Here is a 13,187-nt window from a genome sequence, read left to right on the forward strand (position 1 = left end):
GGAGCAAAGGAGATGCAGCTACTCAGCATACAAAAAAAACTTACCACTACACAGGGAAAATCCTCTGCAGTATCAAACTCTCCAGCAAGAAACACACAGGCCAGACCCTCCTGCACCAAGCTCAGGACTGGGCCTGACGCACCTCACCTGCACATTTCACCTTGATGCTGCTGCTGTGTCCCTACAAATTCACAGCAAAGAACGGGAAAAGCAAAGCCTCTGGAACCACTCACTGCAGTAATAATAACACAAGCACTCTAAGTCTTCTTCACCTTGCAAAACCACCTTTGCATGGCACTACATTTTCTACAATGCTGGTACTCTCAAGGCCAGTGGGTGCCTTGATGTGGATGGGAGAGGGGAGGGATACAAGTCCCACCATCACAGAGAAGGTGACTTGGCATCTCCTGAGAAACCAGGCCTATTAAGTAGTTACAGTCTTTAGAATGCAGATACCCACAGCCTGGGGTTGTGGTGGAGTTTACTGCTGACAGACTTTGCTGACTAAACCTCAGGGAGATGTGGAACAGCAGAGCCCTGAGCTGAAGATTTTCCTGCAGGTTAGTCTGGGGGGGTGTCAGTGATTGCATCTGGCTTCACTCAGCTGCTCAAACACCCACCTGAGATGTCTCCAGAGCCCAAAATAGCTTCTTACACCCCTGACTGTAAGGATGTGTAAGCTCCCAGTGAAGGGATTTGTGTCCCACAGCACGGCAGCCCACAGGCTGGAAAAGCAGTTACCACCTGACAGCATTGCTGAGGAAGATCAGCTAATCCCAGTTTCCAATTAGCAGGATTTCTACACCTACGTTCTGTCAGACTTTGCCCATGATTCAGCTCATGGCTACCCCAAGCCATGCTAAGGGTGTCTCCTGTGGGTAAGAAGGGGGGCAGACTCTGCTTTGTGCAGAAATTCAGCACCCAGGTAACGTGGCACAAGAGAAGAGAAAATGAAATCTCAAAGGTGAAACCTCAGTATCTATCTCCCCACAGTTATATTTACAGACTAGAAAACTAATATCATGGTGATAATATATTTTAAGGCTTTATGTGAATCTTAAGTTATTCTGGGTCTCCAAAACATCTTGGGTATTGCAGACATAACCTGAAAGTTGCAGGGCCCTGGGGAAAGCTCCTGAAGATTTCAGTAAACTTGAGATCACTCATTTCCCTCAGTTTCTCCACTTCAAAACCAATTGCAAATACATCTAAAGTTCCTAAGCATCTCAGATTATTGCACCTAAGGTCAACATTTGACTGTCTTCCTCTTCAGCTGAGGGACAGATCTTGCCTGACACCAAGTACTTCAAACCACTCTCCTCGCCACAACTGCTGAGCAAATCAAAAAGCAAACCCTTCCCATGGTGAGCCTCAGCCACTTCCTCTTTAAAATCAGACTCCAAAATGCCTACCTGGAAAAGCAACCCTTACAAAAGCCAGTTGATTTTTTAATTTTATTACAAGGAGTCTGCAAAGTCACCACCGGGCACCACATTATCCCATAAAGATGTCAGCTTTTTAGTGATTGCAGCTCTGAAGAGAAGGCAGAAACAATAGAGCTCTGCCTTATATGTACAGTGGCTCCGTGCTGGCGACAGAGACCATTTCCCCAAATGGTCAAAAAATTGAAGCAGCTCCTCTGTGGTTTTTGAAAGAGAAGTGCTTTAAAGCACACAACCCACTGTGATCCAAAGGAAATAAAGCTTTCAGTGATACCTATGAGGCTTCCTGGAAGCAGCATCAGCATGCTGCAGCATTTATTTAGTTAATAAGGACATTTTCACAGACAGTGAGCTTCCTGCTCTGACTTTGCTACAGTGCATTTTGTGTTGACACAAACATCTCTGCAAGCTTTGGCTGCTGGTGGTTTAGAGACTCAGTCCAAACAGGGAAGAGAGTCCAGGTGCCCTGCTCCACTCTCCCTATATTCTGCATAGCGTGATTATTGCAGAGCTTCTGCTCCCTGTTCCTAATACCAAAAAAGGAGCTGAGAGGAAACAAAGCCAAACACTCCTCCCTCCAAGATCAGCTACCAGGCTGCTGTCTGGCAAGGTGATGGAGCCCATCCTGGCCACAGAAGGGGCAGAGAAGGGATGTGCCCTCCATGTTCCTGCTCCTACAGAAGGAATGTGGACCTTGGTACATGATGCCCAGGCTCCACATCCAGCCCTGCCTTTAGGCCCTTTGCCAAGCAGTCCTGGAGAAATAAGGAGGAAAGTGATTCTTATTCTGCTTCTGTACCACTTTTCCAGTTACTTAATGCTCCCAAATTTTAATACCTTGGGCAAGGGATAGGTGCTGGTAGATGGCAGCTCTGGCACAGAATTTCCTGTTGTCAAAGGCTACAAAGACTTGAAAGATGAAGAGATGTGAGCATTTCAAAACCTCACACAGCTTAGATTTAGGGAACTGCAGCTGTATTCTCTTCTGTGTCATTGTGATCACTGTAGAATTTTAATTCCATTAATGCCATCCAATCTATCATGTGTGATGCAAAATATAGCTCCTGTGTCTGCTCATATTGGCAGGTACAAGCTGAAGCAGCCAAGGTGTCAATCTCAAGCCAAAGAAATGAGGGCAACCAGCCCCACTGCTTGAGGAGCACCTTGTCCTGCCAAAGAGAAAAGCTCTGACACAGCCAAACTGCCTGTTCTCCTGGCCAGGTGGATTTCTGGGAGCTTTTGGGGGTGGGAGTGCAGCAGCCAAGCCATAAAGGGCAAGAGAAATCAGAACTGCTGCAGTAGAAGGAGGAGGTTGAAGTCATCCTATTGCTTCATTTGGAGCTGAGCAGTTCCTGCATCCCCCTGGAGCGAGCTGGGGAGAGCAGCAGTGCTGGTGAAACAATATTCCATTCTGCACTGGGAGTTATGCAAGAGCCTCCCAGTCACACGGGCAGAGTGGAGCAAAGAAAGGGCATTATTCACAGCCTGACATGGATGAACCCAGTTTAACACATGCACTTGGAAAACACTGTTCTCTCTGTTCAGTAATATTATTTCACATTCCACTCATTTTGATAACCTTTTCCTTCTCACATCTACTCTGTTGACTGCCTGGAAAGTGGAGTAATGCCTTCTCCTGAGAGCTGCCAACATGCATAACTAACAGATTTTTCTTTCAAGATACCACTGAGCCTCATTTTGCAATAAATAATTTACAAATTCATACAATAAAAAGCTAGAGGAATTTAAAAGGGAAGTCTCTCTGCTTCACTTGACAGGGAAAGAGCACTAGCGTAGGAAATTGCTTCCCAGAATTTACCTAACACTCTTAGATTGATATATCACCAATATGCCACCTTTTACTTTGACCAGAAAAGGCCAGCCTTGGAAAGGAATGTAGAAACAAGGAATTTTACTCCTCTATTTCAAACAGTAAGTCATGTCTTTGTATCCCTTTGACATGACCTCAGCTTTGGAAAAAAAATCTAGGGCAAGCCCTAATTTTATCTATGAAAGAAGTATTCTAAAATCACTTTATACAGATAAAGCAGAGATGATCCCTCTCTGTTAGAAAAACCCACATGTGGTGCTACATCTTTAACAATCTGTACATGCATTCATCTGTCAAGTGCCCTGGCAAATCCAGAAGGCAACAAAGGATCAAATCTACATGGTGAATTTGCAACTAAGAGCCAAGCAAATTACAAGACCACAGAGGTATTTTGTCCTTTGATATGCAATAGCACTTGGGGGAAATTTTCTGAGCTTGTTTATCATTTACTGTCCTCATTTCCAAGAGCATCCTTCATGCTCTCTGCCATGCAACATCCTGATGCTCAGCATACCAGAAACATGAGATCCCACAGATGTAAAGGGAAATTTATATTTCATATCTTCACAGGATTGAAGTAACTGAGAATAGAATGAAGCAGACCTCTTGAGAAGCAAAACCTACATTTTACAAGGAGACCTCAGACTAAAAAGATTTCTTACCTATAATTCACTTTCCTTTCCTGTCTCTGTAACAAAACATTTGGCATATTTTAAGCTTCACATTTTACTTTCTCCTTTGGTTGCCTTTTGCTCCTTTTTCTTTTTTTCTTTTCCCTTCCTTCAAGAAATAAACATTTTCAAATGTTCTGGCTATTTTGTGCTTGTCTGACACAAACTCAAGGAGGACAAAACTGTCCTTACACATTTTAATGTGGTGGTTCTGATCTATAATAGTGCATCTTCTGAGGAAATGTGTAACTCCAAAAGCAGAAGCTATTTAAAACACTTTCTTCCTCTTCATTGCTTCCTTAACTTACAGGTACTGGACTTGGACCAGTAGAATTTAAACTTTGCGCATCCTTCCACACATCAAATTTTGAATCAAACTGAAGAGAGAAAGTATTTCCAGACACATGTGCTGAAAACAGGACTGGATGCTTAAAATTAAGCATTAGTTCAAAGGCTTCACTGAGTGAGGATCATTGTAAAAAAGCCACAAATGACTCTGCAACCAGCCAGCAACTGAGAAATGAAAACAAAAGCCTTGTGCCATCTGCGACAAGCATGGATTCCAGGATTCTGCATCACATGAAGAACTGTCCTGCTTGAAACCTACAGCTATGAAAAACAATTCTGGTAATACTTCACTACATCCAATGACACTGGGAAATCTCTGAAGTGCTGCTCAAAGGGCAGGAAGTTTGATTCTACCTGGATCACAAGAGGGAATGAAAATGTGTGAAACTGCAAGCAGCCATCAGGCATCCCTCACAGGCCTGACTGTCACAGAACCTGGGGTATTAGTTAAAACCAAGATTGCATAAACTCCTTTAGAGCCAAATCAGCTCTGTTAAAATCAAATAACACCTAGTAAAGAAATCTGGCTCTATCTGTTTAGAGTTTTTATATAAATAAAGGTTTCTGTAAAGATCTCCCTGGGTTTAATTAACCTACAGACTGATTCGAGTAAGGCATTAAGCCTCAGAGGGTTTATCCTACCGGGAGGATTGAGGAAATAAACCTATCACATCCATGTTTACAGTCTCCACCCTCCAGCTCACCTTTTCAACATCTGCTTTTGTCACGTTGATGTCAGCATCCATCTTCTCAAAATATTGCTGTGCTCGATCAGCTTCTTTGCAATCACGCTCAAACCGCCTTTTACTCTGAGAAGAAAAACCAGAAACCTTCATTGTGGAAAGAAAAAGATACCAAAATCTACCTAAAATTACTGCCTGCCACTACAACAATCTGCTGTAACAACTGAAGGATTTTAGGGCTCTCTTGTTTACACTGGAATACATTTCCATATTAATGAACTTCAAAAAATGGAGTTACAAGAGGCACATTTTTTGTTCCATTATCGAGGCTGCTCATATTTCAGTATTCTTCCCTTTTAGCATCACTTCCACTCTTGTAGATGTAATTACTCTCTTTCAACGCTTAACCCCTTCATTTTTGTAAATGAATGAGAAAGTTACTAAGACTAATAAATTTGCAAGTAGGACTTTCAGTTATTGATAGCCCCTTTCTATCCTCTCCTGTACCTACAGCCCTACTTTTCATTTATCACATGAATGACAATCCCAATGTATTTACTTTTGGGAAGCAACACCTCAAGAGATGTCCCTGTTCAATTTATTCACACAGTATGAAGCTGTTCAACTTTCAGTGGAATATCTGAACAGGATCCTTGGGGACTCAGCAGTTTCAGCAATGCTAAGCACACTTTTCAAGTCATATCAAATGAAATGCTGTTCGTGATAGACAAAGAGCCCACAGAAGCCAAATGTTCTGTTAAAACAAACTTTTTCAGGACTACAAGCGTATTTAAGACAGAGTTTTAAAAATCCCATTTCTACAACTTTTATCCATATACCTTTCTTTTTCCAAACAAAACATTTGGAACCATCTCTTTGAAAACAATAAATGACTTAAATGTCACATCTGAGGAATTTGCCACTTACTGCTTCAAGTTGTTTCCAGCAAGTTTCAATGTGTTGTTGTGCCTTTCTGCCATCATGGAAGTGCTGTTTAGAAAAAGAGAAAGAAAACATTCTGAACAACAAAAGAACAAACATTCAAGTATGCTCAAGAAAAAGCCCAACCAGAAATCATTCTGACAGCTGTGTTCTGCAAGGCTGGCAAATTGAGCAGGTGTGTGATGACTATCTAATGTCTCAGCAGGCTGCAGATGGATATTTGCATCAATTATAGTGGTTAGTTTGACTAAGGCTAATTAATCCCTTTAGCAATTCTACCTTGTATTGTTCACTGTATCTCATAATTATTGGTTTTCCATATCATGAGATCTGAAGCACTTTTATCTGACGAGTATTTCTTTGGTGACAGACTGAACACAAGCTCTAAATTAAAATTTCTCTCTACATGAATTTACCAAGATGCACTTGATTGGCACATTCTAACAACTGATGTTTGTCCTGATTTTCATTCAGACTCCACAAAAAAAACCTCCTCTTCTTTCCTAGTTACTAGCTGTGTGTGCAAGGCCAGCTGCTCCTTCCTCTTGAGAGGTTTTTGGTGCCATGGGTCCCTCCAGAATCCCTCCCCTCCCACATGCTGGGGGTGAGTGTGTGTTCAGAGTGAGGTGTTAACTTAAGTTTTAAATTGAGATGTCAGCTAAACAACAAGGAACTCTTCTCCAGACATGCTTTTTGAAACAAGTCTCTTAATTGCAGTTGGTCTAAGTAGCAGTTCTTAGCCCTTACACAATGCTCTTTATCAAATAATCTAACCAGTGTTAGTGTTTATCCCTCTGCAGAATCTCAGAATGGTTTGGGTGGGAAGGGACCTCAAAGACCAACTTGTTCCAATCCCCTGCCATGGGTAGGGGACACCTTCCACAATCCCAGGATGTTCCAAGCCTGGATTGAACACTTCCAGGGATGGGGCAGCCACAGCTTCTCTGGGCAAGCTGTTCTTCCATATGCCTGGCTTTCCCTCAAGATAAACAATTCATTCCAGATCATTGTATAAGTCAGTGACCCAGCTCTGGGCAGGAATGTAAATGCAGACCCAGCTGACTGCTACAATAGGTTACTTCCTTCCACAAACTTTCCTGTAAAATAAATAATGAAGCAAACTGAAACAGGAGGAGAGAGGTCTTCATTTTGTATTATTTACTGGCAATTAGTTTTACTCAAATACAGGAATGGTGTCACACAGTAAACTTGAAAAATAAAGGCCAGATATTGCCAGATAATCTCACTAGAATTCATGTGCTCTCACACCCAAGCATAATCAGATTTTAGATAAATCTTAAGGAACGGTATATTGGGTTAAAAAAAGCTTACACTCCAGATCATTAATCTGCTACAAAATGCCACAGTTGTAAAAAAAGCACTACAATTGGCAGCTCCTTGGTTTCCTGCATCTTCTACTAGAGTAACTGGTATTTTCCTGTGTCAGGGGAGTGAGGGACATTTCAGAGCTGCTGTTCTGGCTCCATCACACATAACAACAAAAAGCCACAAAACTGCAGTTCTCCATCATGTCCAATAGACTCATATAGCCTTAAAAATCACAGTAATGTTCAACAAGTCTGCAAGAACAGAACAACACCAGGGCTACCCTGGGTGCTCTGGATGCTCTTTCCTGTAGTCCCAAACGCTGTCTGCTAAGGAGAGATGCTCCCCTAGAACTGAGCACAGGGACAGTCTGTCTGGATGGTGTTTATCTCCACATGAAAATTCTTAAAGCAGACAAGAGAGGCCCAGTGTCAGAAACACTTTCCATCCTGGTATGTGCCATGCTCAGCTCTGGCTCTGCTCTTGCCCTCTGAAGAGGGAGCATGTGTGGCCACTGGGCCATGGAAGGGGGAGCAGTGACAGCCTGGGACAGCAGAGACCTTCTGCAAACGCTGCCTCACCACATTGTGACATTAAAAAAACCCTTGACATCACTGTAAAACTGCTGGGTGGTGGGGAAAGGCTCCAAGTTGATTTCAGTTCCTTTTGTAGATCCCCATGTCCTTTCAACTCAGCGTGTGACAGATGCTGCCTCTTCCCTGCCAGGGGCTTCTTGTTTCAGGCTTTTGTAATTAGAGTTTAGGAAAACAGTCCCAAGGAGTAACAAAAACAATCCCAAGGAACTGCTGTAATTTAACACTACATTTTTCAACATTTTGTTAACGAGCATGAAATTCATGGAAGCTTTAACAGTAAAGCTGGAAGTAAAATGATTCTGATGCCTTCGTGTTCCACCAGCCCCCATCTGTGTGCTCCCCACTCCTCTTGCTCCAACTTGGCTGGGGTAGGGAGGGACCTGATTTGGGAGCAGCTGGTCTGTGTGAAACCCAATACTGTGAATGACCCATAAACCTCAGGAAAACACCATGCCAGGTTCATTTAACGGGAAACAATTGCGGAGAGAAGCTGGAGGATGACCTTGGAAACAAAAGTTTATCAGATAACAGGACTGCCCTCAGTGTGTATTTTTAAACCTTTGTAGTTGAATAATGTAATTTTAACAAGCCATCCCTGTCACTTCCAAATTTGCCTTCCCTGTAAGACAAACTGCAAAAGCTTCTAAAAGTACATAAAAGAAGCACTGAGCCTGAGCAGTGAGACTGCATCTAATTCAGATTTTGCTGCATTTTGATACTTTTTTTTTGAAAGTTTTCTGCACAAACAGAACTCTAAGATGTAAAATGGGAAGTGCACAAGATTATTAAATAGTGATGAATACAGGTGCATCACATCTTGAAGAGTTCAGTGAATTACTGCCTCTTTTTAGTTCAACAAATTTGGACATATACTTACATCCCCTAATTCTTGCCGTGTTGTCCCATATAGATCCTTGTTGTGAGCTAAAGCATTTCTGGTTTTGCAAATCTTTTGTCCTCAAATGGTAATTTCTGCCTTACAAAAATTCATTTTCATATACAGGAACTAAGTGGGACCTTCCAAATATCTGTATTTCTGCACTGGCCCAATTTTATGGGTAAGAAAAATCAAGGCATTATGGTCAAGTGATCTGCCTAAAGTCATACAGGAAGCCTCCAGTTTCCTCAAACCATGCACTATCTTCAACTTCTGCAAACTCATTTCCTTTACAATCCTCTTAAACAGCAAATGTCCTTTACCTTCCTCTCCTCCCCCTCCCAAACCCCAGCAAAAATAACTCTAAGCTCAACTATTCCTTGACAAGGTTTCAAGATACACATTCTGATTTAAATACATTTATTTGAACAAATTAAATAATTGGTTATTCTACACCTGAACATTTAGCAAATGGAAACATGACAAACAACTTAGCAAATCCTGTGGAAAACTAGCACTCTTAGTCACACACATTTCAGCAGCACACAATGATGTATTTAGAGTAATTGATACAATATTACTTTTTGCCCCCACAAATTAATGCTCCAAATCAGGCTGCTTAAAAAAAAAAAAAATCAGAATATGAGCAAGATATTCAATTAATAAATCACACCTCAAGTGTGCCAGTGAGACATTAGCAGCAGTGTTGGTGGCTCACATGCCATCATTTCCTCCAGACTTTTCACCCATATCCACAGAATTCTAAAAACACATTAGAAACACAGTAAAGTGAAAAGTTTGGGCTTATCAGTGTCCATTAAGTCAACCTCCCCTAAATCACCTTCAAGTCTATACTTTGCAGTTGTCAGCTGGCAAACACTGTGCCAACTTTAAGATTTCCCTGAACAATATTTTATTGTAATATTAAACCAACTAAATGGCTTTAAACACAGCAGCACTGCCCAAGCTCAATCCACATGTGACCACAACTGTCCCTTTTCCCTGTGTTAAAACCCTGTGTTGTGTCCTGGAGTGCTCTGAACAATCCACAATGGTCATGTTTTCACTGGACAACCCCATCCATTCCAGCCCACAGGATAAACACAATAATGCAGGTTTTAGGTGATCTCATGAGAGTTCACAGAATCAGTTTGGAGAAGATCTCCAAGATTGAGTTCAACTTGTGACCAAGCACCACTATTTCAACCAGACCTCAGTGCCATGTGCAGTCTTTTCTTAAACACTTGCAAGGATGGTGACTCCACCACCTCCCTGGGCAATCCAATCCAATCTTTCCCATGACAGAAATTCTTCCTAGAATTCCAAAATTCAGTTGTTAAGATTTGAGATATTTTTATCAGAGTATTAAGTTGCTCATGTGAGGACTGTGGATTAACTCAACTTTTTAAAAGCTTTTGTTATACTCAAAAAGCTCGCAGCTCAAGGAATGAGCTTTTCCCCTTGCAAATCCAGCCACCAGGATCGGTGTGCTCTCATTAGGATGCTGCCTGTGTCTGGAACAGCTGGGGAGCAATCCTGACTGCTGTGCAATCAAAGACAAACCTCTCATTGACTTTTGTTGGGCTCAGATTTCACCCGTGTTGATGAAAACCCCGGGAGCAGCGAGCGAGGGACCCACAATGCAGAGCCTGTTCCTGCCAACGCTGCCACAATTAGGAGCAGCGGGATATTTTTGCAAAACTTCCTTGGTATGCACGAGGGTTTACACAGCCCCAGAGCTCACCCAGCAGACAACAACAGCTTGTTAGAAGATGCATCCTATCTTTTTCCTGACCTTTTGAGAGAAGCAGGAGAAAAGATGTTGCTAAAAGCATCTAAAGAAGGACAACACATTCCAGTATTTTTGCTGAGGAGTTCCTGGGCAGTTTGAAATGAAGGAATTTCCTGAATTACGTAGATTACACCAACATGACAACAGGGCTGCTTAGGCTCTGTCTAAACTGATGCTACTAAACCTTTTAAAAAAAGGCTGTAATAAGTCAGCCTTGTTTTTTCTAAACAAACAGGAGTTGATTACATGGTTGAACTGAGGACTTGTACATCTACAGTATGTTTGTATAAGAAATAATCACAAAAACTGCCTCAATTTATATGCATAGCATATGGTTCATTTGACAACATCCTTTTCAAGAATTTTCAAATAATGTATCTAAGGCAAGGGTGCTTCATTCTCATTTCCATTTACATATTGAGATAATACAACAGACTGACAAAATAGTTACCTTTGGCTTCTGTAACAAGTACTCCCAGTTCACACTGATAATAAATATAAACACAGTACTTCATCCTCCAATTCAAACTCTTATCTCCATTTTTGTTACAAGTGATTTCTAAAATAATGGCTAGTGATTAAAGCACACCAGAGACGGAAATAAGAGAACACTATTTTTTGCCTCAATTTTCTCAGCAACATTTGCAAAAAGCCTTGTCAAATGTTTTTTTTCCTGGCTGCAAACACAGGGAACAGTCTCCTCTAAAGGAATCTTTGTTTCCAAAAATAGCAACGTGTTCTTGAGGTCTTATCTCTCCCAGTTGTAGTAAGAGGAGCATAAGACAGTCCTGTGAATGTTGACATAAAATTCATGACCATTTTAACACATATTCATTAGCTACTTAATATTGGTGCATAACCCTGTTCTCCTTTGTAATATCCATAGGAACATTATTCTTAACATGTAATTATCAACTTGGTCAAGCCTGGAACAAGTTATACAAATATCTGTTCAAGGCTGAATTTAATTTGATTGAACTATCTGCTCCTGGAGTGGTGCAGAGAAATTCCATTTAATAAGCACTATGGACCAAAGCTTCCCAGGCTTCAAACTCCAGATCAGCTGCACAACCTGAAATAGCTGCCCCTGTTGTTACTGAGCTGTAACAAAATGATGGATGGGGTTTGGAGCAACCTGGACCAGTGGAAGGTGTCCCTGCCCTGGTCAGGGAGTTGGAATGAGATCATCTTTAAGGTCCCTTCCAAACCAAACCATTCTGTGACTCCCTGGTGATTGGCACAAACCTAAAAGACACTGTGTAATATTTATGGTAACTTGTCATTTTTATGTCATATGTTATGTATGACAGATAAAGTCTTTATATTGGGAATTGAAACTTAGAACTTCTTCTCAGGTACAGAGACAATCCTGCAGGTTCCAGCACAGCTCCATGGCAGCAGAGCTAAGGGGTCCTCAGGAACACTCTGCTGCACTGGCCAGCAGACCCTGGAATCAGTGAGCACACAGGTGTGACAGACTGTTTGGAGAACATGTACCCTCCTCCAACCCATCCCTAGGGACTAATCTTGTCCTTAAAAGCTCAGCTGTGCCCAAGTGCTCCACAACAGCAAACCCAGGGCTTATCAAATGGAAATTCATCATTACTACTAAAAACTGTGGTGTGAAAAGTTGATTGTGGTTTTATATCCTTCAATTAATTTGAGGAACATGCTGCTCTAGCTTCCACCTCTTCTCATTCCCAGCCTTGTTACCAAGCTCTCCTTCCACTGATCCACAGTTAAAAGCTGTCATTTCAAATGGTCTGTGACATTCCTGTGTAAGACCTGCACTACAAAAACTAGAAGATGTACAAGTCAGTGCTTCAATATGCAAGGAAATACTTTTAGCTGTTTCCATGTACCCTTCACGCACACATCCACCTACATGGAAGTATCAAGACCTGCATCAGATACATAAAATATTAAATGTCAGCTAAAATGCCAGCTGAACGTGCCCATGTGTGCCACAGGCTTGGATGAACACCATTCTCCACAGTTAACATATGCACTACTCATCTGGCTTTATTGTTGCTCTTTCTTTTCAGGCCAATCTCTGTGGCTGCACAGGCAGAACACAAAGGGAAAAATACATCCATGGCCAATGCTCAACCCCCTCACCCTCAGGCATCTCTCAGTCATGCACTGAGCAGGAAATGCTGCTGTTCATAGAAGGCATCTCTCATCTTGTCCCTCCAAAGGGCTCTTGCTGTGCAGAGCAATATTCAGGTTAATTCATAGAAAATGGAACCACATTTGTTAGTAAACAGATCTTGTTTTCCCAATCTGATTCCTTCACGTGGTAAACAGAAGCCAATTTATTTATTTGGACTATCATTTCATAGCTCAATGTACCCATTCAAAACTGGGAAGAGCATGATATGAAGTTCAATGGTCTCAACTTTGAATCCTGATAAATACAAAGGTCACGTTATACCTTTCAGTTGGATGGGATATTAGTATTAGTTTCCCACCCAAAAATGCTTTGGAAACTTCCAGAGTAAGCACTTGCTTTTTCCCCTCATGGAACAGTCCTTCACAGCACCATCCCATGGTAACACACCAAAATTTAACACAGCTTCATTGCATTTACCATCCATAATTGGTGAAAACCAGCAAACACTCCAAAAGAACACATAGAATTTATTATGTTCTTTCCTAAATAATCTTCTGCATTTTCCT

At 41.6% G+C, this 13,187-nt stretch overlaps 1 protein-coding gene across 50 annotated transcripts in view; it reads right to left on the reverse strand.

Annotated features, from left to right (window-relative positions):
- FNBP1 (formin binding protein 1) overlaps positions 1-13,187 on the reverse strand; it is a 93,350-nt gene that overhangs the window by 38,353 nt on the left and 41,810 nt on the right. For all 50 annotated transcript variants that reach the window (XM_086858147.1, XM_086858146.1, XM_086858116.1 and 47 more), the window contains 2 exons: positions 5,903-5,965; positions 4,997-5,101 (listed from right to left, as the gene is read on the reverse strand). In XM_086858147.1, coding sequence (XP_086714273.1) covers positions 4,997-5,101; positions 5,903-5,965 — 168 coding nt within the window. The remainder of the gene's footprint in view (positions 1-4,996; positions 5,102-5,902; positions 5,966-13,187) is intronic.

The sequence above is a fragment of the Cyanistes caeruleus genome, chromosome 20, assembly GCF_971803275.1.
Source record: "Cyanistes caeruleus chromosome 20, bCyaCae1.hap1.1, whole genome shotgun sequence".
In the NCBI taxonomy this organism is placed as follows: domain Eukaryota; kingdom Metazoa; phylum Chordata; class Aves; order Passeriformes; family Paridae; genus Cyanistes; species Cyanistes caeruleus.